General features: G+C 41.1%; 1 protein-coding gene across 1 annotated transcript; it reads right to left on the bottom strand.

Moving 5' to 3' along the window:
• Positions 1-245: 245 nt before the first annotated feature.
• LOC131419899 (zinc finger protein 658-like) lies at positions 246-18,227 on the bottom strand. The gene is made up of 6 exons (XM_058565403.1): positions 17,462-18,227; positions 16,531-17,160; positions 15,905-15,963; positions 10,914-11,040; positions 10,527-10,622; positions 246-4,252 (listed from the first exon to the last, which is right to left on the bottom strand). Exons 3-6 carry the CDS (start codon positions 15,917-15,919, stop codon positions 1,395-1,397), a joined length of 3,096 nt encoding a protein of 1,031 aa, XP_058421386.1. The 5' UTR covers positions 15,920-15,963; positions 16,531-17,160; positions 17,462-18,227; the 3' UTR covers positions 246-1,394.
• Positions 18,228-19,431: the final 1,204 nt, after the last annotated feature.

The raw sequence follows: 19,431 nt of genomic DNA, 5'->3' as shown, positions 1-19,431 counted from the left end.
TGAGAAATCTCACAGATTTCCAAGGACCTAGAACAACTGGACCAGACTAATATTCAGACATAGCAGGCAGGCCAAAATCACAGCATCAAGCTGAGGGAAGCCAACAGAAGGACACAGACTGTCACACAGAAAAGGAAAGTGGAGAGGTCCAGAGCAGGTTTGGCTACTGCCTTCTACTGGAACTCACCAGTAATAACAAATTCTCTGCTACAGAGACTCAGACAGATGTACCACATAGCTCAGACACTAGTCACAAACATTTATTGGTACTGTCCAAAGAATTCAAGTTACTCCTCCATCTTTAAAACTTCACATTCCACAGTCAGTTTGTGTAGAGGTAAATATTTTCTTTTTTATATTCTATAAAACTTGGTATTACATGGAAAACACAAGTTTTGGTACATCAGTTCTAGGCGAAGATTTGATCTTCAATTCAGAAACTGATTTATTTCCTCAGAAAAAAGTTCTCTGAAGCAAACTCAGTACAGTCACAAGACACATAACGTTTCAGTCAATGCCAGACCACACATGCGACGGTGGTCCCCTAAGACTAGTACCATACAGCCCAGATGTGTAGTAGGCTACACCACCCACGTCTGTGTAAGTACTCTATGATGTTCACACGACAAAATCGCCTAACAACCATTTCTTAGAACGTATACCATTGTTAGGCAACACACAAATGTATCTGTAAAAAGTTTCACTTATCAAAATATAAGATTTTAGTCTAGTTTTAATTATTTCATGTTTAATGAAGTTCACTTTGCAGTAAAAGGCTTTTGTGTTTTTCCCTGAGATTTCTCTGATTTTTGATGAAGGCTGATCATTCAACATATTGACAGAAGTTTTCTTCCTCCTCATGTGGAGTCTCTGATGTACAATGACAGGTTGAATTCTTGGTGGTCTTCTGACATTCATTATATTCAGTGTTTCATCCTACTCTAACAGAGAATTGGCTAAGCTATTGCATTTAATCAATAGACCAAAATCTGTAAGAGCTCAACAGAGCCAAACTTAATCCTTGCCTAAAAAAACAAAAAGCCAACTGGTGAAGATGTTAGTGGAGAATTCTGTTTCACCCAGTTATTCAGATTCTAGTCTCTTTCACCTTGTGCTCTACCATCTTCAACACACAGCAGCCAAGTCTGCATGGAAGTCTCTCCATTCCAGTATAACACAGGACAGGAAGAATCTAAGGGGACTTTTTAAGTCCAGACTTAGCTTAAATGTAGTAGTCTCATATTCCATGACCAGCCACACCTGGATGAAGGACAGACTGGGAAACTTAGGCAAGGTATGTGCCTAGTGGAAAAGGAAATAGTTAAGGGAAATAATCTGCCAGTCTACGTGACATGAGCTTCTCCCTTGTGTTACCTAATAACATATGAGTTCCTTTAGGACTTCCCAAATTCATTACATGCAAAAGTTTTTTCTCTGGTGTGCATTCTGGTGTGATGTACTCTAAGAGTTGTCTTACGGCCAAAAGTTTTCCCACAGTCATTACATTCATAGGGCTTTTCCCCTGTGTGAGTTCTCCGATGTGCTCTGAGGGTGGAATTATCGGCAAAAGATTTCCCACAATCGTTACACTCATAAGGTTTCTCCCCTGAGTGAATTCTCTGATGTGCTCTGAGGTGTGACTTCCGGGAGAAAGTTTTCCCACATTCACTACATTCATAGGATTTTACACCTGTATGAATCCTCTGATGTACTCTGAGGGTTGAAGTATGGGCAAAAGGTTTCCCACATACATTACACTCATACGGTTTCTCCCCTGTGTGAATTCTCTGATGTGCACTAACATACGACTTGCGGGAGAAAGTTTTCCCACATTCGTTACATTCATAAGGTTTCTCCCCTGCGTGAGTCCTCAGATGCACTCTGAGGTGTGAGGTCTTGGGGAAAGTTTTCCCACATTCGTTACATTCATAGGGTTTCTCTCCTGTGTGAATTCTCTGATGTGCCCTGAGGGACGACTTATCGGCAAAAGTTTTCCCACATTCATTACATTCATACGGTTTCTCCCCTGTGTGAGTACGCTGATGTGCACTGAGGTGTGTCCTTTGGGAGAAAGTTTTCCCACATTCATTACATTCATACGGTTTCTCCCCTGTGTGAGTTCGCTGATGTGCACTGAGGTGTGTCCTTTGGGAGAAAGTTTTCCCACATTCATTACATTCATAAGGTTTTTCCCCTCTGTGAATTCTCTCATGACCACTAAGGTATGATTTCTGGGAGAAGGTTTTCCCACATTCAATACACTCATAGGGCTTCTCCCCTGTGTGAATCCTCTGATGTGTACTGAGGTGCGTCTTCTGGGAAAAAGTTTTCTCACACAGATTACATTCATATGGTTTCTCCCCTGTGTGAACTCTCTGATGTACTCTGAGAGCTGAATTATGGGCAAAAGTTTTCTCACAGTCATTACATTCATAGGGTTTCTCACCTGTGTGAACTCTCTGATGTGCTCTGAGAGCTGAATGATGGGCAAAAGATCTCCCACAGTCATAACATTCGTAAGGTTTCTCCCCTGTGTGAATTCTCTGATGTCCTCTGAGAACAGATATATGGGCAAAAGACTTCCCACAATCATTACACTCGTAGGGTTTCTCCCCTGTGTGAGTTCTCTGATGTGCTCTGAGGGTTGAATTATCAGCAAAAGTTTTCCCACATTCATTACATTCACAAGGTTTCTCCCCTGTATGAATTCTCTGATGTGCAAGGAGGTGAGTCTTGTGAGAGAAAGTTTTCCTACACTCAATACATTCATAGGCTGTTTTGCCTGTGTGAATTCTCTGATGTGCTCTCAGATGCGATGTCTTGGAGAAAGTTTTCCCACATTCGATACATTCATACAGCTTCTCCCCTGTGTGAATTCTCTGATATTCTGTGAGATGTGCCATCTTGGAGAATGTTTTCCCATATTCATTACCTTGAAAGGGTTTCCTATCTCTGTGTGTTCTCTGGTGTACGGTGAGGGAAGACTTCTTGTAAGATTTCCCACGTCCGTTGTTATCACTAGGTTTCTCTTTTGTATCAGCTGACAGATATTCACTGAGGTTTGATTTCTGACAGAAAGTTTTCCCACATTCACTACATTCACAGACATTGACCCCCATATGAGTTCCAGGATAATGAATAGAATGTGAATTGGGAGAAAAGGATTCCCCACATTCCTCACATTCATAACGTTTCTCCCCTGACTGGATCTTTTGATGCTGAATGAGGTGTGCTTTCTGGTAAAAGAATTTCCTACGTTCACTATATTCAAATGACTTCTCTCCTGTGTCACTTTGCTGAAGTACATGGAGGGCTGAGTTTTGATGGAAGGATTTCCCATATTTACCACACTGGTAGAATTTCTCTTCTGTGTGAGTTCTCTGATGTACTGTAAGGTCTAATTTCTGACAGAAGGCATTTGTACATTCATTATAAACACAGAATTTATCTCCAGTTTGTGTCTTCTGATGTACTACATGGGCTGAGCTCTGGCTCAAGTTTTCTTCAGATTTACCGCTTTCAAAAGCAACCTGTCCTATAACAGTTCTCTGAGGTTGAGTGAGGGGTGAATTCCTGTTGAAGTTATTCCCACTTTCATGACATTCATAGCGTGTCATAGCCATGCGAACTTTATTGTATTCCACAATGGTGGTTTTGTCACAGGGTTTCCCATCTTCATTAAGACTAAAGCACTTTTCCCTTGTGCCATTTCTCATGTGGTTAAATAGAGTTGCTTTATCAAAGTTTTTCCTAAATTCAAAATTCTTACAGGATTCCTCTCCTGTTAGAGAACTCTTAGCTGTAACACCGACAGTCTTATCATGCAAAACTTTCCCAAATTCATTACATTCAAAAGATTGCTCCAGAGTTTGAAATTTCTGATGATCTTTCTCATAACTGAGAGCTTTCACATTTTTATTACATTCATAAGACTTCTCTCCACTATGAGTTTTCTCCTGCTTAACATCAACCTGCAACTTTTCACATACATTCAGGTAATCAGCTTTCTTTCTTGAATAGTTTCTATCATTAATAATTAATTCAGAAACAACCGGCAAATTCATTCTACCAGAGTCACATTTATAGGGCATTGTTCCCGAAAAATCTGCAGTTGAATCCAGATTAAATGGTTTTTCTAAAACTTTCTGTACTTCTGTACTCAATGTTTTGTTATCCATGAATAGTACTTGCCACAGAGGTTTCTCTTGTTTTTCCTGGTTCCCCTCAACGTGGACATCGACTTGGTAAAATCCTAAAATGAGAAAAATTGAAAACATCCTATGACTCACATTACTTATGAAGAGGTGCTTAGAGCCGTATCTTTTGCCTGTTTCCAAAGATTAATACTTCATGCACACAGACAGAAAGACAGATACTCTCTCTCCTCATCTATGTTGTTTAAAAAAAACAGGTATTATTTCCAGTGCTGGCCAAGATGGAGCAGCCCCATCTTCCTAGGTCCCTCCCTCTTACCATTAAAAATCTCTGGACCAAAGAAAAGAAAAATTAACAAATGAAGATGCTACAAAATGGAAAAGTGGACTTTGGGACTTAAGAAATGACATGGCAGAGAATTCCAAGGCTTTTCTTTCTGCTTCTCATATATCCCATATGGGGCGCTGGAGAAGCCTGCAATCCAAAGACAATAAAAGGCAGAGACAGAAGAGCTCCAAGAAAAGCCTGTTTCTTTTACCCAAAGGTCTGAGAGAACGGTTGTCTAACAGAACAGAAAAACTTGCTGACGGCATCAACCCTACTCAAGCCAAAAAAAACCTGGAACACTCTTCCCTGTGAAATAAAGGATTTTTCTTCCCACAGAAATAAAGGATTTGTCCCGTCTTGCAAAATTTTCCTCCATGAGCCAAACCAAGAGCTCACAACAAAAATCCTGAGAAAGTTCCATTCACAGGACATTCTGGGTGATGGTATCAGCAGCCACAGCCAAAATTCCACCCAGAACCACATTCCTATCTACTCTAACAAATCCGTTGCTTTAAGGCACTGGTGGCAATTCATGGCAGGTAGGGGAAGCAAAGAAGGAAGAAAAGGCAGCACAGGAACAAGAAAAGAGGCAGGAACACACGGTAGCCCACAGTCACAGCTAGAAGAGAGGAAATACCACTTGTGAAAACCACACCCTCACAACCCAAGGGCACAATACACTACAAAACAGCTGAATTCACATTATTCTCAAATGCACATGAAGTGTTCACCAAGACAGACCACATTCTGGGCTATAAGCCACATCTTTACAAACATAAAAGAACAGAAATCATATCAAGTGTGATCTCAAGCCATAGAGAAATTATACTAGAAATCAGTAGCGCAAACTTACCTGGAGAATGCAGAGTATTTATAAATTAATACACTTCTAATTGACCCATGGGTCAAGGAGGAAGTCTCACAGAAAATTAACATATTTTGAAGTGAACGAAAACAAAAACTGTTTAAAACATACAGAAAGTTGTGGGATGCGACTAAAGTAGTGCTCAGAGATAAATTTACAGCTTAAAATTTTTATATGAGAAAAGAAAGACCCCCAATCAGCTACTTAAGCTTCCACTTTAAGAAACTAGACAAAGAGAAGTTAAATCTAAAGAAAGAAAAAGGAAGAAAATAACCAAGATTAGACAATGAAATTGAAAACAACAGAGAAAAATCAATCAAACCTGAGCTTAGTGCTTAGAAAGATTTTTCTTTAATGATAAAAACAGACGAAAAAACAGAAGACACACCTTATCAATATCAGAAAGATATATGCGAAAGAGGATGTAACTCACTGACACAACAGACATTAAAGAGATAATAACAGAAAAACCCTATGTCTGTAAATTTGACAATATAAATAAAATGGACGGATTTCTTGGGGAAAAAAAAAAAAACTACCAAACTCATTCAAGAAGAAAGAGATAACCCAAAGAGATCAGTATCTGTTTAAGAAATTGACTTATGTGGTCAAAAAATATGCAGTTTCAAAAAACAGTTCCAGGACCAAATGGTTTTAACTACAGTGAATTCTACCACACATTTCAAGAAGAAATAATACCAATTTTATATAATCTCGTCTAGAAAACACAAGATGAGTGACTATTTCCTAAATCATTTTATGAGGCCTGTATTATCCTCATAGCAAAACCAAAGACAGCTCAAGAAAAGAAACCTACAGATCAATATCCTTCATGATAAAAATGCAAAAATCCTGAAAAAAGAAAAAGTAGCCCAAGACTACAGCAATATATAAAAAGAAATATTAAATTAGAATCAAGTGGGATTCATCCCAAGAATGCAAACTGTTGCAATATTCAAAAACCAATCACATTCATCATCTAAAGAAGTAAAATTACACAATCACATCAATTAAGGCAAAAACATTTCACAAAATTCAAAATCCATTCATTAACCTAATAAAGGGAATCTATAAAAAGCCTACAGCTAACATCATACCTAAGAGTGATGAATGCCTTAGTCAGAATGCTTTAACCAGAATGCTTTACACCTAAGATTGGGAAAAGGACAAGGGTGTTTACTCTCAGCACTTCTACTCAAGACTGTAATGGAAGTTCCAACCAATGCAATAAGGCAAGAACAAAAATGAAAGATACGGAGTAGGTCTACATGGAAGATCTTCCCCAAACTCCTCAAACTATAAGTGTTTTCCGCAAGGCCAAAATACAAAGCCAATGTACAAAGCCAATCATATACAAACAACAATCAACTGGAATTTTAAATCAGATAAACAATATAATTTCCCATAGCACTAAAAAAACAACACCAGAAAACCTTGGTATCTGTATGCTGAAAACTACTGATGAAAGAAATCCTAAATAAATGGAGAGGTATATGTTGTTTATGGACTGAAAGACTCTATATTGTTAAGACGTCGATTCTCTTTAATTTGATCTGTACATTCAACGCAATCCCACTTCAAATGCCTGCATGCCTTTTTGTAAATATCAAGAAGCTCATTTTAAAATTCATATAAAAGAAAATCGGTGGACTCACACTACCTGATTTCAAGACCTAACTAATAAGCTAGAGTAAAAAAGTCTTAGATACATGGAATATATGTACATAGGCGCGCGCGCGCACACACACACACACACAACTATATATCCGTTTCCCAAGAACAGTGCAAATGCTCTTCAGTGGGCAAATCATAATCTTTTCAACAAATGGTGCTAGAGTAACCGCACTCGTCTTTTCAAAAATTTAAACCTGACACATACCTCACACTTTCTAGGCAAATTAACACCAAATGGATCACAAAGTGTAAAATGTGAAATTTAAAAATGTCTAGAAGAAAACATAGGAAGAAATCTGTTTTTACTTTGAGTTTCAATGTTTCCAGACAGGACAACAAAAGCATGGTCCTTAAAAGAAAATTAATGAATTGGACTTTATCAAAATTAATGTTAAGTTTTAGCCGGTCTCCTCTCAAACCACGCCAACAGAAGAAGTGGAGGGCAGCTTCACTACTGCCAAGTGGGGAGACAAGTCTAGGTTCCCACTAGCCCTCTGCTGACATCCTTGGGATTTGGAGGAGAAGGCCGCCACATGAACACTGGGCAGACCTGAGAGATCAGGCTCCCCACCAGCCTTCCGGTGACACTAACCACCCTGTACTTCATCAGGTGCCGAGGTCCCTAGCTCATCTTCATTCCTCGTTCCATCTTTCAGAATCTTACGTTTGTCTTATATAAATGTACTATACATAAGTACATATTTAACTATACTTAGTGGGAGGAGTAGGAAGCCCCATTTACTCCAGCTTTTCCCTAGTTAATGCTTTTTAGATCTTACCCATTCCTTCCCTAAGCAGAGTCATGAACATGTTCTCCTTAATCATCACATAGAATATTTCTAATTTTGCTTTGATAATCAGGTCTTTAAGCTACCTGAATCTGAGTTTCTGTTTTGATCATAAGGTTACCTCAGGATTCTTTCCCCACTGATTTATTAAACCATCCCAGCCCCAGCTCCATAGGACTGAACTACTCAGAGCTTTACATAAAGCCTTGATATCTGGTAGAGTGAGTCGTCCCACATCGCTCTTATGAACGGAGTTACTCTGATATCGCATTTTAAATCTTTACAAGTATATTCCCACTTGAATTTATTATGTAAGCGCTTCTTTTCTTTTGTCTTTGTTAGGGTTCAAGTTTCATCTATTTTATTGTTTTTTATTCTAAGAAACATTCTACAATTTCTCAGTTTTTTTAGTTTACTAATTTTTACTTTTACTTTAAATTCTTCTGCTTTCATTAGTATATTTTTTACTCTTCTTAATTCTTAATCTATTAATATAAATACGAGACTACAAATTTACCTCTGTTCACTCATTTAGCTATATCCCAAGGTTTCTAATATGCACATTCTTTTTTTATTTCATAAATGTGGTGCAATTTTAGATTTCATTTCCGTCTTTATATGTCATTTAAGGGAGACAATTTTTAAAATTACCATGTCGAAAGAGTGTTTTTGTTTACTCATTTTATCATTATTTTCTAGATGGATCAAACTATGTTGAGAGAACGTTATTTGTGGTGATTCTAATATGTTGGATTTATTGGTGTTCTCTTTTTAGATTAACACTACATTTTCACAAATTTAAGACTCTCCCATGGGACTTTGGAAGGCTTGTTGTTTGATTTCAGCACACACATACACAAATACATGACTCACTTGAGTACAAATATCATGTATATCCTCCTCTACAGGCATACTTCTTTAATGTCCACAGTACCTATTATTTAATAAGATGAGATATATTATGAGCTCCTGATCCTAGTGAACTGTAAGTTCCCAGAACTTCCTTATTTAGTGTGTTACGATCACTGATATCATTTTGTTTGGTGCAGTCATTCAAATGCTTCAAGTTTTACTTCAACTGCGCTCTTGAGCTAGAGGACCTTTACTGTATTAATCTATCTATTGCCAAAATTCAAACCTGAATAACAGAACACGAAACCCTGAATTATTTTATTTTTACTAACTTGATAACTTTACTATTATTTTATTACAAACTTTCTAAGATCCTCATTTAGGGATATCTTTTTTAGCCAATCAATATGATCCAATCATTTGCATTTAGTGACTGGGAGATACGCTTGATCTAAATTATGTCAATCTTTATGTTATGCTATCTGTTTACATGGCTTCACAACAAAACTTTCAGTAAACACAGTTACTTCAGATGATTGTACTTTTTTGCTCTAGGAATTATATTGAAACTATAACTTCTGAAATTCCTGGAATCGTTTACCAGTTTAGACAAAGGCTAAAAGAAGCACATGAAAAGATACTTGACATCATTAGTGATCAGGGAAATTGTTATAGACCGAATTGTGTCTCCCCTCAAATTCATATGTTGAAGCCCTAAACCCCAATGTAACTGTATTTGGAGATAACATCTTTAGGGAGGTAATTAAGACTAAATGAAGTCATAAGGGTGGGGCCCTAACTCTATAGGACTGGTGTCCTTACGAAAAGAGGAAGAGAGATCAGAGCTCTCTCTCTCCATGCATGCACCAAGGAAAGGCCATGTGAGGACACAGTGAGAAGGCAGCCATCTCCAAGCCAGGAAGAGAGGCCTCACCAGAAACCAACCCTGCTGGCACCTTCATCTTGGACTTCCAGCCTCCAGAACTGTGAGAAATAAATTTCTGTTGTTTAAGCCACCCAGGCTATGGTATTGTGCTATGCCACTCCAGCTGACTACAACAGAAATGCAAATCAAAATCTCAGTGATATACCACTTCACATCCTCTAGGACGGCAAGAATCAAAAAGTCAGATAACAACAAGTGTTGGTGAAGATGTGGAGAAATCAAAACTCTTGTATGCTGTCATTAGGAATGTAAAATGGTGCAGCCGCTTTGGAAAACAGTCTGGCAGTTCCCCAAACAGAGTTACCATATAACGCATCAATTCCATGCCTAGATATAAACTCAAGAGAAATAAAAGCATACGTCCACGCAAAAATTTGTAAATGTATGTTTATATCAGCATTACTCAATAATAGCCAAAAGGTGGAATCCCAAACGTCCACTGACTGATGAATGGACACACAAATGTGGTACACCCACACAAGGAAATTGTTTTGCCATACAAAGCATGAAGTACTGATACATGCTACAATATGAACCTTGTAATCCTAAGTGAAAGAAACCCAACACAAAAGACCACATAATGTGTGATTCCATTTATATGAAATGTCCAGAATAGGCAAATCTATAGAGACAGAAAGTGACTAGTGGTTGCCAGGGCTGGAGGCGACAGGGAGACAGGGAAGTGATAGCTAAAGGGTATGGAGTTTCTTTTTGAGGTGATGAAAATTGACTGTGGTGATGTTTACACCTATCTGTGAATATATTAAAACCCATCGAATTGTGTACTTTAAATGGATGAATTGTATGACATGTGAATTATATCTCAATAAAGCTGTTTAAAAGGAAAAAAAAAAAAACTTTCAAAAGTGTTCCCTTCTAAGGTCTAACTACCCAGGTGTTTCTGCCAGGGCTCACTCACCTGGGTACCTCTGGTTTAGGCATTCTTCCTCTAAGGACCAGGGCTCTTCTCCTTGCTCCAACTTGAAAATCACCTTGGGTTTAGTAATGCAGTACCCTGTAAACATAACAATTGGGGGTCTAAACAGACCAGATCCATAGGCCTTTTGGTTGCCAAAGGTGGAGAAAGAGACAGCAGCAAGAGCAGCAAAATGAAGGCGCTCATTTGAAATTTTCAACGTGGAAGTAATGACACAAACATCGTTTCGGTTTCTCTAAAGGTTTTAGTTACCTTAGACCTCTTAATAAAAAGCCGGAACACCACCAATCTCTAAAAACGGTTTATGTGTGGTCATTTTAACAAAAGGAAATGTACTCTAGAGGGAGTCACATGGTAAGGTCTGCTCACCCACGGAGACGAGGTGGCTGTAGTTCTCCAGCATCACATCCCTGTACAGGGCCCTCTGCGCAGAGTCCATCTGCCGCCACTCCTCCTGGGTGAGCTCCACAGCCACGTCTTCAAATGACACTGATCCCTGAAACAGCACATTTTGTGCAAAGGTTCAGAATTACGTGACAAAGAAAATATCTTTGAGAACTACTAATTTTCCTGTTTACTCTTAAGGCTCTAAAACAAATGGCTATAAAAGATGCCAATTTTTGACCTAATTTTGTCTTTAACTTTACAGCTACTCCATTAGTTTAAAAGGCTTCTAACTTAACATAATTCATTTGTATATATTTATGAATTATAGGTTTGCTTAAGAACAAAAAAAAACTCAATGTAAAGAGACTTCCTGCAACACTTCTTCTACATCCCAAGCGATTACCCTGGGTATTCTAGAGAATTCTAGGATAGTCAGTCTCTCCTTGGACATCATCACTGTAAATAACGGGGGCCAAGGAAGAGATACACTAAGTTGCGGAGACATTATACATGATCAAACTTATGGATAAGTACATGTCTGAAGATATATAATATAAATCTCTTAGAGCTCATTAAGAGCGATCAAACAGACCAGTATAAGAGAACACTATCTACACTGATGGAACAGCAATGGATACAAGGATAGGGACTTAATCATAGAGCAGAAGCAGCAACCAATTTGACAACGACTTTCCCGTGCAGCTACCCAGTCTAACTGCATGCGCAGCTTCTTGAGTGCTGGTGCCAAACACTGATATTTGGGAAACGAAAGGAAAAAATGTGCTAGAAGTCGTAGTGAGACAGATCTGCTCAGGTTGCTACTGAAGGGTCTACGGAACATAAAGCTAGAAATGTCCCTTAAACTAGTATACACACGGTTTTAGAACATAGAAGGGAGGCCTAGGACGAAGACAAGCATTTAGGAATTACTAGCAATTTAGGCGGTAACTGAAGTTATCAGAGGCAATCAGAGAGCAACCCGAGCACAAGGGGATTGAGGAAAGAAAAGTACCAAAAGTAGAATTTGAGGAACCATGATAATTGAAGAGGCTGACAGAAAAAAGGCCCACAAAGCCAGAGAAGGCGTTTTCTGAAAAGTAATAATAGGATCAGGAGAGGGTGGAGTCCTGGAAACTGAGAAAAGGGAAAGTTTCCACAACAAAAGACTTCAAAGGGGCTGGGAGGAGGGGGAAATGAGGAGTTGCAGGTACAAAGTTTCGGTCTCAGCTATGCAAGGTCATTAAGTTCTAGACATCTGCTGTACATCACGCCTATAGTTAACGATACTATATTGTACACATAAAACTCTGCCCAATCTCTAAGAGGGTAGATCTCATGTTCAGTGTTCTTTTCACAATAAAAAATAAAAAGAAAGGAAGCAAACCAAGAGACAAGAGGACAGAAACAAGCTTTTTTCCAGTGTTATGTATCCAGTTCTTTGTTCATTCATGTCTTCAGTATGACTGAGTGAGTACCTACTCTGCATGAAGATCAGTGCTAGGAGCTGGTAACCAAAACAAATGAGTAAAAGAATAGGAACACCTCTCAAGGAAATTTATTTTAATCTGAAAAAAGTAAAGAAAATCTAACTATATTTTCAAAAACCAAAAATATCAGTGAGAAAAGCGGCATTGTGTTCATTTTCGCCAATCTCTCTAACGTCCGGCTTAATAAAAATCAGCCGGATTAACAAAACCTAAGCTAACCAATGACCTAAGTGAAAATGGGGAAATAAGGATCCAAGAAAATTCTCTCCTCCATAAAAGCAACGAATAAACCGGCAAAAGTTGTAGAAGGTAACAAAGGCAATTGACAGAACATTTACACAAGGAAAACAGCAGAATCAGAGTGAGAGCGGTGATAGCGTGTGCTTTTCAGGGACCCTGTTCCCATTCCTCTCTCTGCAACGTGGTGGCGGCGGCGTGAGAACCGACAGTCTGCACTCAAGGCTGAAACCAGCAGCGTGGCAACCACTGGCGGGCAGAACCGGGCTGAGGTTCCCTCAGAGCCCCACTCCCAGGAAACTCTTTATTTGGCCTGTTGGGTGGTTCCCTGAAAGACCTCACTTGCAAGGACGTCTTTATTTGAGCTACCTCAGAGCTCACAGAGAATGAAAAGCCTTATCCTCAGAGGCGTTTGTCAAAAACATTTGAAGGCACTTGCTTAACTTAGTGGCTACCTGAGGAGGTGGATAATAGTTGGGGCAAACAACGTCCTAATCAAAAAGTTTAAAAGGAAAAGCTGGAGAATGAGATGTCCATAAAGATTTTTAAAAGCTCCAATATATTCCTGAGAATCTAGAAGGCCGCACACATGCGGAGAGCCATGCATATGTCCAGGAAAGATGTGAGAAGGCCCTAAGCTGTCACCTCTGGGTGATCTTGAGGTTTGGGGTAAGAAGGAAGTGACGGCTAAGGCCGAGCTGTAAACTGCCTGTCTGACTGCTGTAGGAATACCCTCACACGCACAGAGCCCCTTAGCAAAGACTGGGAGACTTACTGGTTCCAGGCATTTCAGGACAGAGACTTCAACTGCCACAGATCACAAGAAATACAGGCTCCACAGCATTAGCTCACAGAAGTCACTGAACAAATAAATTTCAACAGTGACCCCTATGGAGGGGAGAAATCCTGATTTCTAAAGTTGCCACACTGTTTTACTTAAAATGTCCAATTATCAATAAAAAAATTGCCAAACAAAGAAAAAAACAAGAAAGTAAGACCCCTACACAGGAAAACGTGTAATCAATAGAAACTGATTCCTGCATCTGAGGAAGCAGATGTTGGACTTACTAGGCAATGACTTTAAATCAGCTATTTTAAATATCGTCAAAGACCCAGAGGAAACAATGCCTAAGGACTAAAAGAAAGTATGAGAACAATGTTCCACTGAACAAAGAATATCAATCAAGAGATAGAAATTATAAAAAGGAACCAAATAGAAACTCAAGAGTTGAAAAGTACAATAACTGAAACCAAACTTGCACTAGAGGGATTCAAGAGCAGATTTGAGCGGGTGGAAGAAAGCGTGAACAAATGGACATAGGTCCACTGAAGTTACGCAGAGTGAGAAACAGAAAGAAAAAATAATGACAGAAAATGAACCGGGGGATAGCACCAAGTTTACAGACATACGTATAACGAGAGTCCCAGACAGAGAGGAGACAAAGAAAGGGTCTGAAAGAATATTTGAAGAAATAATCGACAAGAAGTCTCCAAACCACCAATCTCAAAAGCAGTAAGAAAGAAGTGACTCACCACATACAACAGTATTACAAGCATGGAGGACAGAAGGCAGGGGGAATGACATATTCAAAGTGCTAAAAGAAAAAGGTTGTCAATCAAGAATTCTATATCCAGCAAAAGTGGAAAAATTAAAACCTTCCCAGATAAACAAAAAACAGAATTTGTCAGAGGTAAAACTGCCCTACGAGAAATAATACAGGGACTGGTTCAGCAAATCTACAGAGACAGAAAAGTTGAGGGGCCTGGGGGTGAACAGAATGATGGGAGAAGAGAAAGTGTACAGAACTGCTTTTTTCTTTTTTTTTTTGGTGAGGAAGACTGTCCCTGAGCTAACATCTCTCACCAATCTTCCTCTTTTTGTTTGAGGAAGATTGTCCCTGAGCTAACACCTGTGCCCATCTTCCTCTATTTTCGTACATGGGAGGCAGTCACAGCACAGCTTGATGAGTGGCGTGTAGGTCCGCGCCCGGGATCTGAACCTGCAAATCCTAGGCCGCCAAAGCGGAGCACGCGAATTTAACCACTACGCCACCAGGCCGGCCCCCAGCATTGCTTTTCAAGTTGATGAAAATGTTCTAAAATCCACTGTGGTGCTGTTTGCACATACCTGTGAGTACACTAAAAAAATCACTGAATTTTACATTTTAAATGGGTGAATGGCATGGTATGTGAATTGAATCTCAATAAAGCTGTTTAAAAAAGAAAAAATGAGAGAAAAGGAAATCATTCCAAGATAATAGAGAAGATTAAAGGGCCAAAGATGGAAACTGTGGATGAGCCACGCGAAAGGACAAGGGAAAGAAGATGACTCCGTGAAGACATCAGCAGGAGAAGGACAGAGCCAGTGGAGGGTGTCACAGACAGTAACAGAGAAACTTTCCAGGACAGTGTGAGAAGTAGAGGCAAGTGCTACAGAAAAGTCAAGTAAGGAAAGGATTAGACAAGACCCAATGGATTTGATTATAACCAAGTCTCTGGTCACTGGAGATCACAGGCAAGTGGGGAGAGAAACCAAGGCCTCATGCACAAGTTTAGAGTGGGACGGGAAGCGTTGAAACACTTGAAAGAGAACAGGATTTTAAACTGCTGAGCTGACAATTTTAACAGGATTTTAAACTGCTGAGCTGACGATTTTAAACCGTCCTGAAAATCACGGGTACTCGAAATATTTATGGAGAGTAATTTTAAGGATAGTCATTTGATCCATCAGAAAAATGTCTCATTCAATCCCTGCGTTTGAGTTTCCGAAAAATAGTATTGACTGAGTTCACATTCAGCATTACGTCTTCTACCTTTACTGAAGAACAAGTAGAGGCAACACTCTATATTATTTTAGGGTTATTACTGGAAGTTGTTAACTAAATCACCTACTCGAAAACAACAAAGATATTTTTTTATCTTCAATTGTCTTTATAGCCTATGAGGAATCAGTTTGCTTTATCTTCTCACCAATGTTAACCTTTAAAGAATTATCATGTCGGATACCCTGACACAGCTATCAAAAACCTCAGAAATAAATTTGGAACTCCAAACATAGTACATTTGTAACGTCAGAGGACCTGCATATATCCACCCGCCACCTTTGCTGTGCTCTCCAACTGTATTTCTATATCTTCTCTGAACGCATCTGATCCATTTCTATTTCTACTTTTCCACGTTAACGTATAGACACTTAAGCCCTTATAAAATCCATTGTAACACAAACAGGTTATCAAAAATCGAACTCACCTGAGCTATGTTCATTTTCTGCTACTCCTGGAAGCATGTAAAGAACTGTGAAGGTTCAGCTGGGGAGGAGGAAAGAGAAACGGGGTCATGAGAAACCTGGTCGGTCTTACAACTCCTACATTCATCTGCCTAAAACTCTCATAACACGAGCTGGAGAAAAGCCTTCCCTATGGGAAAATACCCCTTGGACATTCTTGAGAAAGGGCAAGAAGGAACACACAGAGGTAGCACCACCTGAACGTGCATATGTATCTTCGACATGACTACGTGGACTTAACCTTGCATTTTCACTGACTAAGGTAAACTGCTTTTTCTTGATGAATTAACAATGTATATCCTCTTCTGACTAATTAACAACAACAAAATAAAACAACAGAGGATTAAACAAAGTCAGCAGCACCAGAGGTGAAACCCTCCACCTTCATTAAACCTAATGTTGTCAAAAAACTACTCAGGCTGGATTATTAATCAAGTTCTTGTCTTTCACCTTGAGTTAGAACTTCCACAGAAAACTCCCAGATACAGATGGGATGCTTCATGCAAGAAATAAATTTGTTTAACTTTTTGTTCTAAATTGGTTGCAGTTTCTAAAAAAGGCCTTCGGATAAGATGCTTATAGTACTCACACGCGTGTAAGTCAGCAGCACCACGCTTAGTTCTTGGTTCTGTCCTGGCTGACTCTACAAAAACCATTCATTTCAGGCCTGATAGTTTTGGGCTTCCAAAGGCGCCCAGTGTAGAAAACCCTTCTTCTACTATCATTTCGTTATTCTCTACGTTCAGGAAAGAGGCAGCATCGGCATAACTCTAGACGCCACACGTGCTGATGAACATGGTGTGAGGGCAGCTCGGAATCTGAAGAGTGAGGGCAGAGTGAAGGAAACAGGGTGCTGTTGAGGATTTTGTCAGCACTGGCTGGGTACACCTTCCCCGGACACCATGTCCTCACCAGCCATCCAGTGAGCTGCCTTTTCCTGGGCAGCCTGACAGTCACCCACCCCTCTCAACGCCCGGTTACCACCTTCTGCAAGCTGGTCCACAGTGTCCACTGTCACACAGTCTGTGATGGCTTCTGGACGTGGTGACATCATCCAGTCTGATTCATGCTATACAGGGATCAAGAACTGCTTCTGGTGGAACAAATCTGGACCTGCTCCCGTCTGGAACCTTCCGCCTCTGCTCTGAAGCTCCGGTGAGGGGTCTGTCAGAAAGGCTGTTCTTCCAAGTGGCAGTGTTCCTGAGACTCCCTTTCCTGCCTTAAAAGAGTTACTTTGCTCGAGAGGGGCTGGGACCTGGGCCTGAGAAACAAACTCACTCTATTTGAAACCTTCCTCTAACACTCGAAGCCTGACTCTTTTGCAATTCACTAGAAATGTAGTACCCAGTACTGTTGCCATTAGTTGCATGCAACTACTACACTTCAAGTGTGGCTACTGCCACAAGTCAAAACCACATTTTGGATGTACTGAATTAAATACATCAGTAAAATTAACTTCACATCCCTTTCTTTTTCCCGTTGCTACGGAAAACCTTTACATTGTGTATGGTTTGCATTACCTTTCTCTTGGCCAGCACTCCATTAGGTACCAGACGGTGTCTTTGAGGACGGAGACGGCCTGGACGGCGAGGCAGGGTCAAGAGCCGCCGTCTGACCCAGGGGCTCTGGAGAGAAGCCACAAATCCCAGCACACATTTCCCGCGCGCTGAGATTCTGTCCGCGTGCACTCCACAATCACCCCTCCGGGAATGTGGGGGAGAGGACACTCTACTAAGGGCTCCGAGGGCTGCCGCGTCGGGTTTGGGGCACGGAGGAGACGAGGCAGAGCCAGACGCAGGGAGTGAAACCTATTCGTATTGGCACCCTACCTCTCCCACCCGCCGGCTGGTGCCCTGGGGTCTACCATGCCGCCGCCAGGAGCTGCCTTCCACTGTGCACAACGGCACGTTTACACCGACAAGGAGGCTTGTCGTGAGGGTGATGCGAAAGCCCAGACGAAGGAAACGGGGTCTTCCGAAAGCCCCCTACACAGGGGTCAGCACGAGCCCCGGACACAACGTCCCCAGACCACCCTTTCGTTCCCCGGAGAGCTGCGCGCGCTGCTCCCAGGCGCCCCGCGCTCCCCGCGAACGCTCGGGGGGCGCAGCCCTCCCGCCGCCCGCAGCCCCGCCCCGGCCGCGCCGCGCCTCCCGAGTCCCGACCGAGAGCCCGCCCTGCGGGCCGGGACGCGGCGGGCGCACGGCGCTGGGGGAGGGGAGGACTCCCCGCTCCCGTCCGCGGACACGAGCCCACCCGACCCGGCAGGGCCTCAGCCGCGCGGAGCCCCGTCCCCGGCGCGCTCACCCCTGGCCGCAGCCTCCGCTCCCGCCTAGACCCGAAGACGCCCACACCGTTCCCGTCTCGAGCCGGACTGGCGGACGGGAGGAGGCGGGATGGGTGTGCGCGTGCGCAGAGTGAGCGCCAAGGACCCTTCCCAGAGTGCTGCGCGGGGCGCCCACGACATCCAAGACTACATTTCCCATAGCACCTTGAGAGCGCAGGAAGTAGCTTGGGAAGCCTTTCTGCTTCTTGAGCGGGTTGGAAGACGTGACAATTGAACCTAACTGCTGGAGACTTTTCCTGAATCCTAGAGGTTATGGGTTAGACTTTTACTTTATGACGTTACACACTGGAAAGCGTGGTTCTCGATCGGATCCTGGTTGGAAAAAGCAACAGTTGCAGGAGCCAATTGGAGAAATATGAATATGGACTAGATATTAGAAATATTAAGGAAAATTACCATTACTTTGGTCACTGATAACATTTGGACGACGTAAGAAATTGTTATGTTTTAAGGATACATGCTGAAACATTTACAATTATGAAATCATGGATTTGTAATTTACTTTTTAAAACTTCAGCAAAACAATTAGAGAAAGCAGATATGGCCAAAGGTCAAGAATCATTAAATCTGTGTAATACATGTATATAATGCTCATTTTACTATTTCTGCTATTCTGAGTGTTTGAAGACATGGAGGTGGGGGTGGGGTGGGGAGGAGATGGAGGGAGGTTAGGGTGCGTTTACTGTCCCTGCAGAAGTGTACCTTTTCAAATCAAGCTGCCAAGAGAAGGAAAGGCGCACCCAAGGCTCTCTTATGAATACGGCTGTGAAATAGAACAAATAGGAGAAAATGGAGCCAATATTAACATAAAAGAGTAACATCTGTGACCGGCAGCGTTTATGGCGGGGTGGGGGGGGTAGGGGGGTGGGGGCGGGTAGTTGGGAGGGGAGAGAGAATAAGCTAGCTGTTGAAACTTACACAAGTAATACATGAAAATACATAGAACTGAAAATAAGAAAATTATTATATCAATTTTGCATTTCCATGAGCAAACCTTTTTTGAAAATTAATGTGTGCACACGTCGACTTTTTAATAAATTAGAGGCCTACGGACACAATAACATAATTTTTTTCTAGTAGACTTTTTTAGAGCAGTTTTAGGTTTACAGAATGATTGAGCAGAAAGCGCGAAGAGTTCCCATATAC

Source organism: Diceros bicornis, chromosome 22 (genome assembly GCF_020826845.1).
Source record: "Diceros bicornis minor isolate mBicDic1 chromosome 22, mDicBic1.mat.cur, whole genome shotgun sequence".
Classification (NCBI taxonomy): Eukaryota; Metazoa; Chordata; class Mammalia; order Perissodactyla; family Rhinocerotidae; genus Diceros; species Diceros bicornis.
Note: the sequence above shows the minus strand (reverse complement) of the source record. Positions and strands in the feature narration are given on the sequence as shown.